Source organism: Pleurodeles waltl, chromosome 11 (assembly GCF_031143425.1).
Source record: "Pleurodeles waltl isolate 20211129_DDA chromosome 11, aPleWal1.hap1.20221129, whole genome shotgun sequence".
Taxonomy (NCBI): Eukaryota; Metazoa; Chordata; class Amphibia; order Caudata; family Salamandridae; genus Pleurodeles; species Pleurodeles waltl.
Genome location: NC_090450.1, coordinates 877,375,009 through 877,391,841, shown reverse-complemented (window position 1 = coordinate 877,391,841; position 16,833 = coordinate 877,375,009). Strand labels below are relative to the sequence as shown.

The 16,833-nt window shown below is 41.4% G+C and overlaps 1 protein-coding gene across 9 annotated transcripts in view; it reads left to right on the top strand.

Annotated features, from left to right (window-relative positions):
- Positions 1–16,833, top strand: part of UBE3B (ubiquitin protein ligase E3B) — a 342,871-nt gene that overhangs the window by 222,028 nt on the left and 104,010 nt on the right. For all 9 annotated transcript variants that reach the window (XM_069214750.1, XM_069214746.1, XM_069214747.1 and 6 more), the window contains 3 exons: positions 11,614–11,790; positions 11,890–12,000; positions 14,739–14,876. In XM_069214750.1, the coding sequence (XP_069070851.1) occupies positions 11,614–11,790; positions 11,890–12,000; positions 14,739–14,876 (426 nt within the window). The remainder of the gene's footprint in view (positions 1–11,613; positions 11,791–11,889; positions 12,001–14,738; positions 14,877–16,833) is intronic.

The window sequence follows — 16,833 nt, the reverse complement described above, 5'->3', positions numbered from 1 at the left end:
CGCAGTACTCCGTAGTTTTGATAAAATATATATAGAAAGTTAGAACTATTTTGCTCTACCTATTACCATTTCACAAAAGTGGTAATAGTTAGGACAAAAATACCCCCAAAATACCAAACCTAATACTTACCTATATTGGAAGGCATTAAGCACAACATGGGGAAAGTGTACTTAAAAACAACGTCTGCCTTTAATGTTTGTAAAGCCAATCATTACCTAATCAGCCAATGACTTGTCATAACTGTGTACCTTGGGACTACCACAGCATATCCCCTGGGTCCACCTCTCACCCTTCACCTCAGAACCTAGGAGCAATCTATGAGGCATCTCCCAGGGATATTCTCTCAGCCCCACCCTTTTCAACATCTGCGTGACGTCATTGGCTGAGAATGTTCGTTCCCATGGACTCAACATTATCCCTTGCGCCAACAACACCCAAATAATACTCTCCCTTTCCGAAGACCACACCACCCCCAGAGTCAACTTCAGCATCACCATGACACACATCACGGAATGGATGAAATCCAGCTGTTTGAAACTGAACACTGATAAGACGGAGGTGATCATCTTTGGAAGAAAGCCCTCCCCTTGGTACGGCTCCCGGTGGCCCTCCATGCTTGGACAAACCCTACCCCGACTGACTACGCCTTCAACCTCGGTATCATCATCAACAGCAAACTCACCTTCAAACAGCAGATAAACGCAGTGGCCTCACCCAGCTTCCACAACCTCTGCATGCTACAAAAGTTCTTCAAATGGTTCCCAATCAGAATCAAAGACAGTCATCCAAGCCATCATCACCATCAAACTAGACTATGGAAAAGCACTCTACGTTGAACTCCCCGCCCAGCTCCTTACTGCCTCCAGACCATCCAGCACGCAGCAGTGAGGCTATGCTAGACCTCCTTATCACCACATCACCCCCCATCTCAGAGGTCTACACTGCCTGCTTGTGCACAAGAGGGGCAAATTCAAGGGGCTCACCATCGCATACAAAGCCGCCAGACCCAAGCTAATCAACCGCAGATTGTCGTTCCATCAACCAACCAGGGAGCTCCGTTCAACAACTCTCGCCCTCGTGCATGTCCCGATAGTCCGACACAGCTGCAGTGGAGGGTGCTCCTTCTACTTCGCTGCCAAGACCTGGAACGACCTATCCCCCTACCTTTGCACCTCACCCACACTCCTCAATTCAGGAAAAAGCCGAAGACATGCCTCTTTGAGGAGTAGCGCTGATGCACAGCGACAACCCTGAGCGCCTGGATACCCCAGGAGTGATAAGCCATACTTTACATGATTGGTTTAATTTCACAAAAATAGCACAATAATAAATAGTACTAACTTTTAATTCATTAAAACTTAAAAAACAATGACTTAACCTAGCTGCACTACACAAAATAAACATGTGCACACCATAGTATTTAATCCAGCCAAATGTAAGCAGAATACGACTAACGCTTTTTGCGCAACACAGATTTTAAAGGTGTATATTAAATACATTTGATTTAAGCATGCTTTGCAGCACACCTGTTTTCTTCAGACCCCCTTCAGCCTACCCCTCAAAAACCTTACTCCTTTCCCAATTAAACCAGTGGAAAAAAGACTACTAAATGACCATACAGTAATGCTAAATTGTCATAAAAATTACATGACTGACTTCTAAATTTGGTAAGCACAGCCATCAACCAATCACATCACCATTTCTGCTCCCCATATACTGTGAACTTTGAACGTTATACCATAGTACAATAGATAACTATGTTTTATACCATGTATGAGTTTACAGTTACTTATGCTGTTTATAAATACAGCTAGAAATTAACACGTAGATGCACAAATTTATATTTTTCAGATATAACATTCACATCTTTTCACATAATTTTATGGTACCTTTCATTTTAACCACTCACTCCACTTTATGCCACACTAGTGTATAAGACCAGACTTTACTCTACACTATTTGCAGTATGCCACTCTACTTTACGACACTTCAGTATACACCATTAAATTGTACGCTAATCCCACCGTACTTTACTCCACTCTACTCCACCCAACTCCTTTGTACACCACTCCGCTCTTCACCACTATACTCTATGCTATTATACCATTCAACACTGTATTCTATTGGACTTTTGTGCATGCCAGTTTATGAATATAAACTTGCCCCTTCTTCATGCACTACCTGTACCCTTGCTTACTGCTGGCATGTGAAATCACTGCATCATTAACAACACTTCAACATCTGAAATTACATGATTTGCCTGAACACACTGCATGGTACAGTGGTAAGTTATAGGTGAGTGAGGTGAGTAGACTGTGCACGGAGGTGCGCAAGTTATCTGAGTTTTAAGGGCGTACATAAGTATAAATGCGAGTTATAGGTATTTTTGTGACTATACTATATATATATATATATATATATATATATATATATATATTACTAATCCCAAACCTAGAAAATTAAGATATATATTGCATAGGATTCCTGTATAAACACAAGTCTCTAATTTCTTTATAATCCATGACTTGTGACGCACCCAGCCTCCGATTATATATAAAAACAAATAGAAAAACGCCCCCCTCACTACCACCAGGCAAAAGTGCCTCATCTCTCCATAGCCCCTCTATCACATACATTTCATTTGTTTTAAAGCACTGGTAAAGGCAGGCTTTACTATTAAGAATGTATATACATACATGCCAACATTTCAGAAGAGGTAAAGAGGCGATTTAAAAAAAATAATCAAGAGAATGTATTTCCCCATTGACTTCTGTTGAAACAGAGAAAGCCAAACTAAAACCATTTTTAGCTTACAGAATCATAAGTCTCCCCCTTGAATTGAGTCTTCTGGCATGTATGTTTATCTTCCCAAATGAACCCTTTTTAGCAACATTGGGGATAGAAAATGAAGACTAGGGAAAAAAACATAACATCCTAACCTATTTTATGCAGTTTTCATGCAGCTCTTTCATGGCAGTTCATAACAGTCGCTGTTCTATATTAGGGTTGTATCTTATGAAGTGCAATAACAAAAGGATCTCTCTGACATTATCTTGATATTTTTATTGATGCTTGAAAGCTGGACACACAAGGAACCCTGCAGCAGGTTTTTTTTTAAATTGTAAGTAATTGCTAAACACAGCCAAACCCCCCGGCACACCAGTCGCACTGCCCCACAACCCGCCCTGATTACAGTCACAGTCTGAAATCACAATGCCTACTGCACTAGCCAGCAACCGAGGTGAAAGGCAGGTCAGATCACGGAGCATAATTGATGCAGCTGTCTGAAGCAACAAAAACGGAACATTCTTTCTTCTGCTCTATTTTTCTAGCTTTCACTGACAACCAGAGAGAACATGTTTATTTTTTGCACACCTCAGTTAGAAAAAAGCTAGAATTTTTCCGCATGTTTTTGCACATTCCGAGCAAGTGCAGCATTTTTTGTTAAAACAAAAAAAAACGGACTTGTATTGAACTGTTTCTAATATTTGTTTGCAACAAATGCCTAACTGGTTTTTGATGAGTTGCCCTTTTGCAATAGAGGTTTTATTTTTATTCTTCATGGTCGCAAACATGCTTGCTCTTTCATATGAAAGAGCTACAAACCAAGGTTTCAAGTGGTTTGTGAGAAAGATAATGGTGTGGCCATGTATTATATGGGATAAAGTACCCCACCGGCGTACATGATAGGGATATTGCAAATCACCTCAGAGTTCTGTAACCTAATAAAGGAACTCTGTCTTCGGCCTCATTCCTCTATATGGTTATTGAGCGCCTCAGTGACTTGCAGTGCCTTCGTAATGTACGACAGGGGGTATTTTATCCCTTATATCTTAGGTTCATGTAATCAATATACACATGTATTCGACAAGCAGAGAGTGGAAAGAGTAATAGGAAAGTTACCAAGGAAAAACACTCAAAGCACTTCCATAAACAACTGAAAACTCACTTGTTTAAGTGATAAAGTAGTTTTGTTCCTCCCATATAGTTTATGCCTTAACACCGGGACACACTTGCCGTAGCTGAGCACTTTACAAATCCCATCATTTATTCATTCATTTACTCGCTCATGTAGGAGGTGAATTGTCTTGACAGAATGATAGAGATCAATAATCGCAAAGTGTATATATCACTTTATTTGTTCCATATTCTGTTAAACACGTGCAAACCCCTTATTGAGGGTAACTTCCTTCCATTATGATGAGATTATATAATCTTAAACAGCCAATTTAAGGTAAATCACGAAAGTCAACCAATAAATAAAGATGCCTTTAAATTCTATATTTACCTAGTCACATTTGCTGCAACAGAGGTCACACATCAGGCTATGTCTTCTGACTAATTTCAGGGAGTATTTTCAGGCCAGTAGTTTGTATATACGGAGAAATTGTTCAGATGATACAAGAATATGTATGTATAACTTAAAATAACAATCGTTCTTTGTCTTGAAACCAGGAAAGACATAGTGGTACTATATTTGCACAAAAGATTAGCTACAATGTATCATGGTGATTATTTTCAAAATGAGAAAGCTGAAAAACTGATTCTGGGTGAAGACTTGAGGAAATGAATGTGTCTGCAACACAACACTCATTCAGACGTCACTAATACCCAGCAGTGTTGGCAAATGCAGCCACAGATATAGAGTTATCAGAGAGTTTTTACAATTATTTAGGTTTTGGGGTAATATAACTCTAGCACCCCTGTGAGAAAATGAACCATAGGGGAGGGAATTCTAGGAACCTTCACATACTCTAGCTCAGTTTGAGTGTCTGCTGCTGCCACAGTAGATATTGTTGTAAGTACTGTGGTATTATGTTGTTGTTTTATACAGATAGATCCATTATGATTCTGAAAAAGGCACACTCTTTTGAGACAATAGTTGGCAATTAGACTCTAAGCAATAACTCCACTTACTTTTCTCTGCTAAATGAGCTATCTGGGAAGTGGCTAAATATGATGCTACAGTTGATGTTGATGCTCAGATTAGCACGTGATGATTCCCACTTTTTTGTGGCTGATGTGTAGCACAGGCACAAGCAACCTTGAAGCCATGGGACATAGACTCAGCACCTGTTCAAAAATCAGAACTTTGTGATCGCTGCACTAGTCTCATAGTGGTGGAGGCACAGAGAGTAACATAAAGGTCGTGAAGGTGATTTTAATGAGGAAGGTACTTTGGAACTACAACACCTCAACTTTTGTAAAGATAGACTGAGCTTTGAGGCAGACCAAGCCTGAGCACCATTGAACAGGGCTCAGAGCTGGCTCCTGATACAACGAGTGTGTGCAGATACTATTTTCTTGGATAGGAGTGGGAACCCCAGATGTTTCATACACACATTTGTAAACTATCTACTCCATAGTAGAGTCTATCTCATAGGAATTCACCCTCCACTACTGTGATGTCATTATGTTATCTGTTTTCTAATAGGTGTGTAATTTGCACAGTTGTTGCTTGTGCTTGGAGCCTTCTCTGTGATTGAGGAGCTCGTGTTGTTGGTATACGTGCTTACATGTGTGTGAGCGGAACTTAGGCTTCTGCTTCCATCTGGTGCCTGTTTTGTGAGTCTTGGTTCTTATACAAAAGCCAAAACAATTAGCTTTGCCAAAAAAAGATTTATTTGTCAATCATCAGTCTCTCTTTCTTTTAGAGTCCTCATTCCTCTCTCTTGCAATATTATAACACGGAAAGCAGAGATGTTTCCTATGTGCTATGGACAAGCTCAGGTTTTGTCAAATGATTTCAAAGCGGGCCAAACAGGCCACAAACTCCGTTAAATTATTTACCTTTTCTACATTAATAGCCACCTTTTGAATTTTCGAATTGAAGTGCATTTACTTAAGATATAATTCAACTCAAGATTGTATTTCTTATGTCTTATTCTAATGATTCATAATTGAAAGTGATGAGTTACTTTGCAAATAGTACTCTGTTGGCTAACTGGTCTGTAGATTTTGGTCTTTTCCTGGCTAAAGCAGCACAATTAGAAGAGGCATGCCAGTTGAACTGCATATTGTCCATAGTGTAAAATATGATTGTAAACCTCACACAATGTCAGCACAAAAAGTAAGTCAAACTTGTATTGTTTTAATTTATGGGACGTAATTGTAAAGGGTGAATTTAACTCTCTAATGAACAAAGGAGAGGATACAGTGACCTAGAAACATGTTTAATATGCAAAGTGATGGCATTAAGTAACTAGGAGACCAAAACGCATCTTCACAGATGAGAGATAGGATGATTATAAAGATATGGCTTTCAAAGCATTTCTTGAATTTCCCCAGTAAAGACAGAAGTCTGAGGTGCAATAGAGGTTAGAAGCTTTTTTGAAGTCGTAAAACATTTTATTATTTTTAACAGAGGAAATGATTCTTTCCTAGTGATTACAGCATATACGGTAAATAGGATGCAATTCAATATCTCACCCCCCCCCCCCCCCCCCCAAAAAAATAAATGATGCAAAATCAGAAAAGGGCATACTTGTCATCCTGACCCCTTCAGCTCTGCCTATAAAACGCCCACTACGTCCCTCATATCCTGTCTTGCTTCTGGGGGCAAGACCTTGCTGCATATATCGTCTCCTTTTGTTTCACACACTAGTTGACCGCCTCCTCCATTTGGCGATGGAGTGGCTCCGCCAGGCCTCTACTGTTTGGCAATGTCTCTCTTAGCAAGAAGCATACCCAGCCACACAAGCATCCTGTCCAAACTACCTAACAAAGCCAACCTCAATGTGGCAGCAAGCAATATGAGCTCCCAAAACCCTAGAAAATTAGGCAAATATCTTCAACCAATAATGCTGTTTGACCTGGCAGCCTCAAACCGTGTGATAGAAGTCCCCTTTGTACTACGGGCACCTAAAGTAGGTGGGTGCAGAGAGTTTGTGGACTTTCCATAGTCAGAGGGGCATAAGGTAAGCCTGCTGTAGGTATTTGGGTTGAGGTCAAGCTTGGGGGGGCATTGCCAGTGTACAAGGTGTAATGTATGCATCCCCCCAGTCTGTGTCCAGCCATTCCACCCACTGCACTCCCAAGGACCCCGTCAAGTCTGAGGAGTGTGCCACTAGAGTCCTATAGATAAAGGATATCCCTCCCTTCCCCTGGGTCCCATGAAGTAAGCGTACTTCCAACTAATAGTATTCATGGTCCTTTTCAAGGGCCTACAGATAATCCGACTTGCCATGTTGTAGACATACCTATATAGGTAGAATTGGGAAATGTGCGAGCTAAAGTCAGTCTGGGGGTCCTAGAAGGACCTCATGTGTTCGCCTTCCTACACGTCCCCCAGTTGTGATATTCCAATTTGGTTCCATCTCCGAAATCCCTCCAGACCCGCCACCCAGTCCAGCTAGCAGCCTGTCCAAAGGGAGAGGTCACAAGTGTCATCTGTCAGACCCATCCTATCCACCTCAGCACCACCCTCCATGCCTGGAACACCACCTTAGTTGACCCAGTCATTTACCCCCAGGCTTTGCACCGTCCAGTAGTAAAGGTGAATGTCCACCATGGTGAGCCTGCCATTGTAGGTAGACTGTACGTGTTTACAAAAGGCAACTCTGGGCAGCTTGTTCGCCCATAGGAACCAATGTATTTCCATTGCCAAGGGCCAGCTTTGCGTAATGTAAAGGGTGAAGTTCTGAGTTGCATGTAATGTGTGTGGGATGTTCATCATCTTGAATTGGACTACCCTCCCCTAGAGATTGAGGAGCAACTTGTTCCATTGGTCCATGTCCTCATGGGCCTTTTTGAGAAGAGATTAGAGATTCAAGCTTCAAGCCACCCTGGTTTCCTGGCCATGTGCACTACTGCTGTAAGCTGAGGTGGTGTATAAGGTGAGCCACAGGGGGACTAAGAGGGACTTAACCCAGTTCACCCGCAGTCAGAAGGTCTCCAGAATATGGATAAGGCACAGGCCTGTCACCGCAAGCTGGGGCAGGAAGAAGAGCACTTGTCATTGTGAAGGATCATCCTATCCTCTTTTGCCATTCCCCAGTCAAATCCCCAGACCTGCTCATCGCAGCGCCATCAGGCCATCAACGGCTCTATGATTAAAACAAAAATACAGGGGGCATCCCTGCCTTGTTCCTTGCTGAACCGGAAACCTGGAGGACAGTAAACCATTCACCAACACTTGGGCCTGTTGTACTGCATAGGCTGTAAGACCAATAACATGGACCAAAGTCTATCTTAAGCAAAACCTTATCCATGAATGCCCAATTCAGTGAATTACTGCATAGGCTGTAAGACCAATAACATGGACCAAAGTCCATCTTAAGCAAAACCTTGTCCAAGAATGCCCAATTCAGTGTATCAAAGGCCTTCTCAAAATCAATGAGCATGAGCACTGTGGCGCAATGCAGAGACCAGAAACAAGTAAGGGCCGGTTGGACACTTCTCATGCAGTTCTGCGTACTGTAATGTGGGGTGAAACCATATTGGTCTGGGTGGGCCAGGCGAGTCAGTATGTGAAGGAGGCGGTTCACCAAAGCTTTGGCAAAGAGCTTGACCTCTGTATTTATTTTTTTATAAAAAATGGACGATAGGAGGCAAAGCAATCTGGAAGTTGGCCCAGTTTTAGCAACAAAACAATGGTTGCTGGTCCATTTCCGAAGGGGAACATCCCATATCTATTGCTTCTAGGAATATATCCAGGAGAGGTGGAATAGTCATGGCACCCATTTTCAGGAATATTCAGCCGGGTAGCCATATAGGGCAAGGGTCTTACCAGGATTAAGGTCGGTGAGTGCATCACCCACCTCCTCTAGTTTGATCAGTTACTCAAGGTCATCCCATTTCACAGTGGTTAGCGGGGTATTGACAGATCAACGACCAGCGGGAATGCACTCTCTCTCAAAGAAGTTATTGTAAGATAGGACGAATGTGCTTAAACTTTCTTTACTTTCTCAAGATAAAAACCAGCTAACTCTGACTCATTCTCTACTTCCAGTATTTTTATTTCAACCCCTTTCTCGTGCTCTGATATGGAGTAGCCTATTTTTAGACATCCATGTCAAATAGCGGTAAGGCCAGAAACTAATGCAAAATGTATTAAAGCCAAGCTTGGCAAGCTTGTTACATCGTTCTAGGGGTGTCATACTCAGCTTAGCTCCATTACTTGTGTGCATGCCCTTCATACCCTTTCAGATAACGTTTTTCCTCGCAACAAATTGACTCAGTGCCTGCTTTCCATGCATCCATTGATTCCCTGCTTCAGCACAGCTTAATTCCTTTTGGATCTTTGATTCAGTTTTAATGCCTATCTTTCTCCTCAACCACCTCCTTTCTTCACCTTAGGAAGCTTGCGCAGTAGCATATTCTAACAGCAAAAAATAAAATGAGGAACGGAGTGTTGAAACTTTTCAAACACTCTCCCCCATTTACAGATCTGGTTTTAATCCTTCGTTATTTTGCTTGGAATGTCACCCCAGTTTGGACCAAGCCATATGCAGATCAGTTCTGACCCTGCTCCCCCTGGGAATAGTCCAGCTCGAACTGCCAAGCCAGGTACTCCCTGGACCGGAAACAAGCATCCTGGGATCGGTTTCAGGGTATCGCCCCCCCCCCCCCCCCCTCAGCCAGGCTAGCTTGAATCTGATTTACATATGGCTGGGTCCATACTGGAATGGCATGGTGTGCAAAAAACGATGGATTTAGCTCTAGATCTGTGATGGGGGTTGGGGGTTAATGTTTGACATTGTTCAGCATTCCGTCCATCATCTGTTATTTTTGCAGTTGTTGCCCTAAGTGGGAAGGGTATGCCCAGATGTGGGTCCCTTGCTCACTAATCCACCAGATTCAAGCTAGCCAGGCTGATGAGGGGCGATACCCCGAAAACGGTCCCAGGATGCTTGTTTTTCAGTCCAGTGGGAACCTGGCCTGGCAGTTCGGGCTGGACTGTTCCCAATGGGGAGCACAGTCAAGACTGATTTGCATATGGCTGAGTCCAAACTGGAATGGCATGTCATGCAAAAAAAAGGTGGATTTATGTCCAGATCTGTGACTGGAGGTGAATGTTTGACATTGTTCAGCATTCCGTCCATCATCTGCTCTTTTTGCATCAGTAGCTTACTGTGCCATTGAACTGCCATCCAGTGTATGTTTTCTCTGTGTGCTACTATCAGAATGAGGCCCTTCCAGAACTGTCTGTCTTGCATGCAAACTAAGGGTGATCCAATCTTGCAACTGGCATTGGATTTCATTTATAGGCAGACGAGGTGAGAGGTAAGCACAGGTTCTCATTTGCTGGGACTGGTCCCAAGTACCTTTCCAGCTGATGAGGTAGTACCATATACAGAGTCTTCCTTTCCCGCGTTTAAGTTGCCCTTATCCAGTCTTATGCAGGTGGTATGATTAACCAAAGGGAATATGAAAGCAAGTGTAACATACAAAATTTGTAGGTCTAAGGAAAGTATGCCATGCACATAAACCCCAAGGGTCCTCAGGAGCAGCACTCTCTTACTCCACAGACTTTATTTCCTGATCAGGTTGAGTCTGGCACATTTTCTGACAACAGCGTTAAAAGCTGTCATTGCACCATCAGATTGAGACAGTCTCTCCTCAGCACAGTGCTGCAGGGCTATTGCACTTAGAGGTTGATAATGCCACTCTTCTGTGGGCAGTCTGTGTATTCTCAACGGCGGTCCGGTTCCTATAGGGATCCTTCTCCGCTCATGCTGTCAGGTCCAGCTCCTGCACACTGACTGTAGATTTTTATGATGTAAAGGACGTCCCAGCCAGCAAGCAGAGACCCTTGTTGCAAGAAGCAGTGAATGATGTTGCCTCTCTTAGAGTTCAGGTACATTGCTTCAATCGCAGATAGAAGCAGAAGCACAAAGATGCATTTCCAGTATTAAGTCCTGTTAAAAGGTATTCCTCATACCAAAGCTACAAAGGACTCATTAGTATGTGACCTACCACACTCCCTGCTGCTTCAGATCTCGGAGGAGTAGGACCTGACACTGGCTATCAGGAGCTTTAGAACAGCAATCTCCTGAGGGCTTAGTCTATTTTCGATTCTCCCCTTGGCAGCCCCTATCCCAGTGAAGGTGAGCTAAGATAAGTGTGAGTTGTTTGCCACCATCAGACCACATAAGCTGTATCTGGATTTGTCTAGGCTGTTCCATTTCTCTTACTTTCATATCTCATGCTTTTTTTCCTAATAATCCTTAAATACTCTTAAATTGAAGCTAGAGGTCATGTATGCTGTCACAGTCCTTCTGTGACTTGTGGTGGCAAGTAGCATTTCTAGTTATTTCACTCACAATTTCTCTGCTAATTCAGAAAAATGTTAGATGTTTTAAATTTGACAAACTGCTTTTTCCATTGGTTTGTGTAAAGACACTTATACTCCATTTTTATCTGTCTCCTGTGTGGATCCAAAAATCTATAATTTCTTAAGAGAGGTGGCTAGAATTACCAAAATAGGAATAATGTGATATTTACATTGCATACAATTGTGTAATTTATTCAGAAGCCATATCAGATTGTTGAACAATTTTTTATTAATGATTCATGTATTCATGGGACAATGAGGCACCTTTTCTTGTCCCCCCTATTTTGTTGACCCATCTTTTTCCTGATTTAATGTATGTTCCTTACATTATGCTTAGGATGGATATGAACAACTTCGTCAGCTGTCCCAGAATGCCATGAAAGGGGTGATCCGAGTGAAGTTTGTGAACGACTTGGGGGTGGATGAGGCTGGAATTGACCAAGATGGAGTTTTCAAAGAATTCCTGGAAGAAATAATCAAGAAAGTTTTTGATCCTGCACTGAATCTGTTTAAGGTACATTTCCAGATGTTACCTTTTCTTATTAGAAGTGTTTTAACTGCTTGGAAACGTAATTGTAAATAATTAATTTAACCTGCTCCCCTCTTGTTTTAGACGACCAGTGGTGACGAAAGACTATACCCATCTCCTACATCTTATATCCATGAAAACTATTTGCAGCTTTTTGAATTTGTAGGGAAGATGCTTGGCAAAGCGGTATATGAGGTAAATAAAAGCACACAAGGTCAGATGAACTGATGTTGAGTGAAATAAGTGGAGCAGCGTACTTGTGAATTGCTTTGAGTTCATGGGCACAAGATTAAGACTATGCTACTGCTTTGATAAAATCTAACCCTAATAATTAACATTTGCATCTTCACTAGCTTCCTGGAACATAAACCTATTGCAATTTATTTTTAAATATAGCACATTGTTTAGCCAAAAGCAGAGTCCCAAAGCTATGGTTGTAGATAGTTTTTGGATTCAAAATATTGACCTCCATGCAGCATACATAGGCGTACTGAGGGATAGTAATGTTAGCATGAGGTATACTTCTAGTAAGCTAGTGTAGACAAATGACAATATTAAGTGAAACTGGTTGTCTAGATTTGCCACCACTAAAAAGCATAGCAATGGAATTTTACAAGTTGCTATTTCAATTGTCAGCCTCTGCATTGTAAGGAACAGGTTACAGAAGCAAAACTGGATCACTAACACTACAGCTAAAACTCTGTTCCTTTCTAGCTACCTATAACAATCCAGAATAAATTGGGGCAAATGGTGCTGGACCCCAAGGCATCCATGCACTATCAAGTCAGAAGAAACATATATTCACTGCTCAGCATGCTACCTACTTTGGTTGATAGTGAATTTATAATCCTTAGATGATGACCACTTTAGAGTCTTCCATTAACATGCAATTGTAGGTAATAAAGTAGGGCAAAGATAGAAATCAAAACTTTAAAGCTAAAAAAGATGCATGTCCATGGAAAATATAGAAAGTTGAATGTTTATCTCTACATTTGTGAATTATACATGACTTATACTTAAACATGCATTAGCCTTTACCCGAATCCCTAACTGTTACTTCCTTCTTGCCTGTGGGCCTAAACTTTTTTTTTCCTGTGCACTAAGTGGTCTCTACCATTTTACGAGAGGTGTATACACAAGTATATCACCTATAACCCTGTTCTTCTTATTTCATATTGTGTCATCACTTAGACTTTCCATTGCTCTAACCCTATTCCTCATTCTACTTCTTAACCTAATATAACTCTAATACAGTTTCTTACCTGTAACCTGTACCCAATCCTTAAACTAACTTTCATTCAAACCCTAACAATAACCCTTCATTAACACCATGACTTAACCCAAATCTAACCCCTAAAGATTCCCCATCCCAAACCCAGTCTCTTACTGTATCACTAATTCTTATCCCAATAATAACCCAGACCATTACCATGAACCCTCATGCCTTATGTTACATATCATATTTTCCTCTTACATTAACCCCTAAACATAAGCTAACCCTTCATTACCTCATCAATGCGCTTTTCCTAGCCTATGCTTTTGTTTAATTACATTTTTAATGCTTTTCTCTTGTTTATTTGCGTGTACTTTTGCACATTTTTTCACGACTTTGTTTTGTTACAGTACCTTTTGCCTACTTGTTTTGCCAACTTTCCTCCTGTGGACGTTATCTACTTACCAGTTTGCCCCATGCCACTTTGCAGCTACATTGACACTATCTTTTATAACTACATAAATCAACTATAGTTGCATTTTAATATGTGTAAGTTTAGCTTTTGGTATCTGGCACAACTTGACTATTTTGTTGTATTTTCCTCTTTGCACATTACTAGGAACTTGTGTAGATAGCCTTATTATTTTAGTGCATATCTATTAAAATATTATGAGCAATTGTGATGGTAGGGCCTTGCTTAAAGAAGTAACTTTATCATGAAACGTCTGACACTCCAAGCTGATTATGGTGGGGGTATTGGAATTTACAGGACAATACTGCTTAATGTATAAAAGGTGTGAATAAAGGATACCTCAAGACGAATAGCTGTGGATGCACATGGATATATCCTTGACATTTCTGACTTGCATCCAATTGTCTTGAAGGCAAATTCCTCGACCCCTACAGCCAACTGATGTTTTCAACAGAAGCTATTTGCTAACAGGAAACATAGGAAAAACATGATGTTATTCTAGATTGGCTTGTCCTAATTCACTTTTATGTTCTCTTAACTTTTTCTTCTAACATATTGTGTTGATAATTCAACCATGTTTTGAAACAGTTGCTAAGGTGTTCTCTCTCTTAATGTATAAAAGGTGTGAATAAAGGATATCTAGAGATGATTAGCTGTGGCTACATATGAATATATCCTTGAAATTTCTGACTTGCATCTAATTGTTTTGAAGGCAAATCCCTCGACCCCTACAGCCAACTGATGGTTTCAACAGAAGCCACTTACTAACAGGACAAATAGGGAAAATGTGATGTTATTCTAGATTCGCTTTTATGTCCTCTTAACGTTTTCTTCCTACATATTGTGATGATAATTCAACCATGGTTTGATACATTTGCTATTGCGTTCTCTCTTAGCAAATGTGGGTTCTGATTATAAAATGGTGGTTTAATTCCGAATCAGGTCAAAACTGAGTTTGTAAAGGTCATCACGACAAGCTTTGCAACAGTTATTGCAGCTACGCTGTTGATGGATTTTTGCACCTTAGACCTCACAAAATATGAGTACTTGGGTGCTTATTACAGCAATTCTGCATGATGTGCATCACTTTGAGGTGACAAATGTTGAATAGGAGATATTCATCTCTAATGGTAAACACCACTTCTATCTGGGGGGCCTTGTTGTATTAGGTGACATCACTATACAGTTGAAAAAAGCTAGTATAAAATGAATGCATCGGGCAGTAACTCACTTTTGTTTTTCTTGTAGGGAATAGTAGTGGATGTACCCTTTGCTTCTTTCTTTTTAAGCCAGTTACTTGGTCACCATCACAGCATTTTCTACAGCTCTATAGATGAATTGCCATCTTTGGACTCCGAGTTTTACAAAAACCTCACTTCAATCAAGGTATGAAGACAAGCATAAAGCTTGTTGTCAATTAAACACTTTCATTCTTTTATAGAACTTTAAATTAAATACTAAATATGAGGATTTGCACTTTGAGCCGCAATACAAACCTGGCCATCACTAGACTGCCAGGTTCGCAGGTGGCGGTTTGACCGCCACCAGTGCAGCAGTCCGAGTGCCACATTACAACCCTGGTGTCGGGCCTCCAGGGAACCACCAGCCCTGCCACAATTGGAGATCCCGGTTGTCTAGGTGTGGTGGCGGTCCTAATCCTCCAGGGCAGCGATACAAGCAGTGCTTCCCTGGGGATTACGACCCCCTTCTCTGCCAGTGGTTTCATGGCGGTACCACCGCCATGAAAATGCTGGCAGAGAACAGGTGCAGGGCGCCCCGGGGGGACCCCAGGGCACTTCCCATGCACTTGGCATGGGCCTCCCTGGCCAGCACCATCGCAGTTTTCACTGTCTGCTATGCAGACAGTGAACATTGTGAGAGTGCTTGTGCAGCCTGCAGGCTACAGCGTTGCCGCCGGCTCGATTACTTGCCGGAGGCAATGCTGTAGCCTGTTTCCACCCACTGACCTAGCGGGAAACTCTTAATAACTCCGGTGGGGAGGTCGCCACGTAGGCGGTGGCCACCCTGTCGGGAGTTTGGCAGTTGGAATTTTCCATCCGCCAAACTCAAAACGGGCCCTATGTGTGAAGTTAAATATCTATTGATCTAGAGTGTAAAAGTCGCATGTATCTGCTTGTACACTGTTAGTTAACTATTTTACTAAGAAATTATATTTGGTCACTTTTAGCACTTCTAATTGTATCAGACTAAAAGATTTTTTTTTTTTTTAACAGATAGACTCAAAATAGCTGTAACTCATAAACACATTTTAAATGCATTTCCAAAGATAAAACTAAAGAAATATAATTCTAGTGGTTAAACTTTTACTCCAACCCCAGAACCATGTACTGTAAACCATTAACCCCATATTCGGAATCTGTAACCTTAAACATAACCCTATAACCATGGATATATACCATTAACCATATGCCCTTAAGCCTATATACTTATCTCACAGCCACATGCCCTCAAGCCCAACCCTTAACCTCTGTACCCTGTGCCCTGTGCCCTAGTCTTTTAATCATATACTCCAGTGCCTTACCCATAACTTCTCTTTTATGTACGCATAACCCCTAACTATGGATCCTTAACCCCTGTATATTATACCTTTAATCCTTAACCCTATTCACCAGACTTTTAACCCAAAATGTGTAACCCCTAATCCTTAATCCCTAACCCAGTATCGCTATATGCTATAGCCCAAATCATTAAGCATATTCCCTTAATAACTAACCCTGTACTCTAGTCCCTTGACCCCCTACTACCATTGTTCAATTCCATAACCTTCTGCCCAAGCTCCTAACCCTAATGCTTTGACCATATATTTACTAACTCTATCCCATTAACCCATATCCATAACCCCTGTGCCTTACCTTATATTCTGTAGCTTAACTCCTAACCATTTAACCTTTCACCCCTTTCACTCTATCCTTATTTTGGGAGCAAAGACACTAGGAAGTGTTCCTTTTTTTAAAGTATTTATTTCCAGAATTATGGTATTCGAAGTGCTGATGCAGTACCATCTGTCTAACTAAATTATTACTTAGAAGAACTTAGATGTATTTTGATAGTCAGCTTCTTTTCCAGCTGTGAATTTGGCTACTGATCTTCATGGTTGTGATACCAAACACATCGAGAATAACCCTCAGGCTAATGCTGGAGTCTCTCTGAACGCATTCTTGATGGTTTGAGATCACACTAGTCATGAATATGGTGGAGGTAAGAATTGCCACGACAAATGGAATGTGTTGGTGACTGGAACTCCTGCCATACCCTACAGCAGCATTACAGTGTTTCCAAAGACCATGATATGCAACTGACAGTGCTGGGGGGAATACAGGGG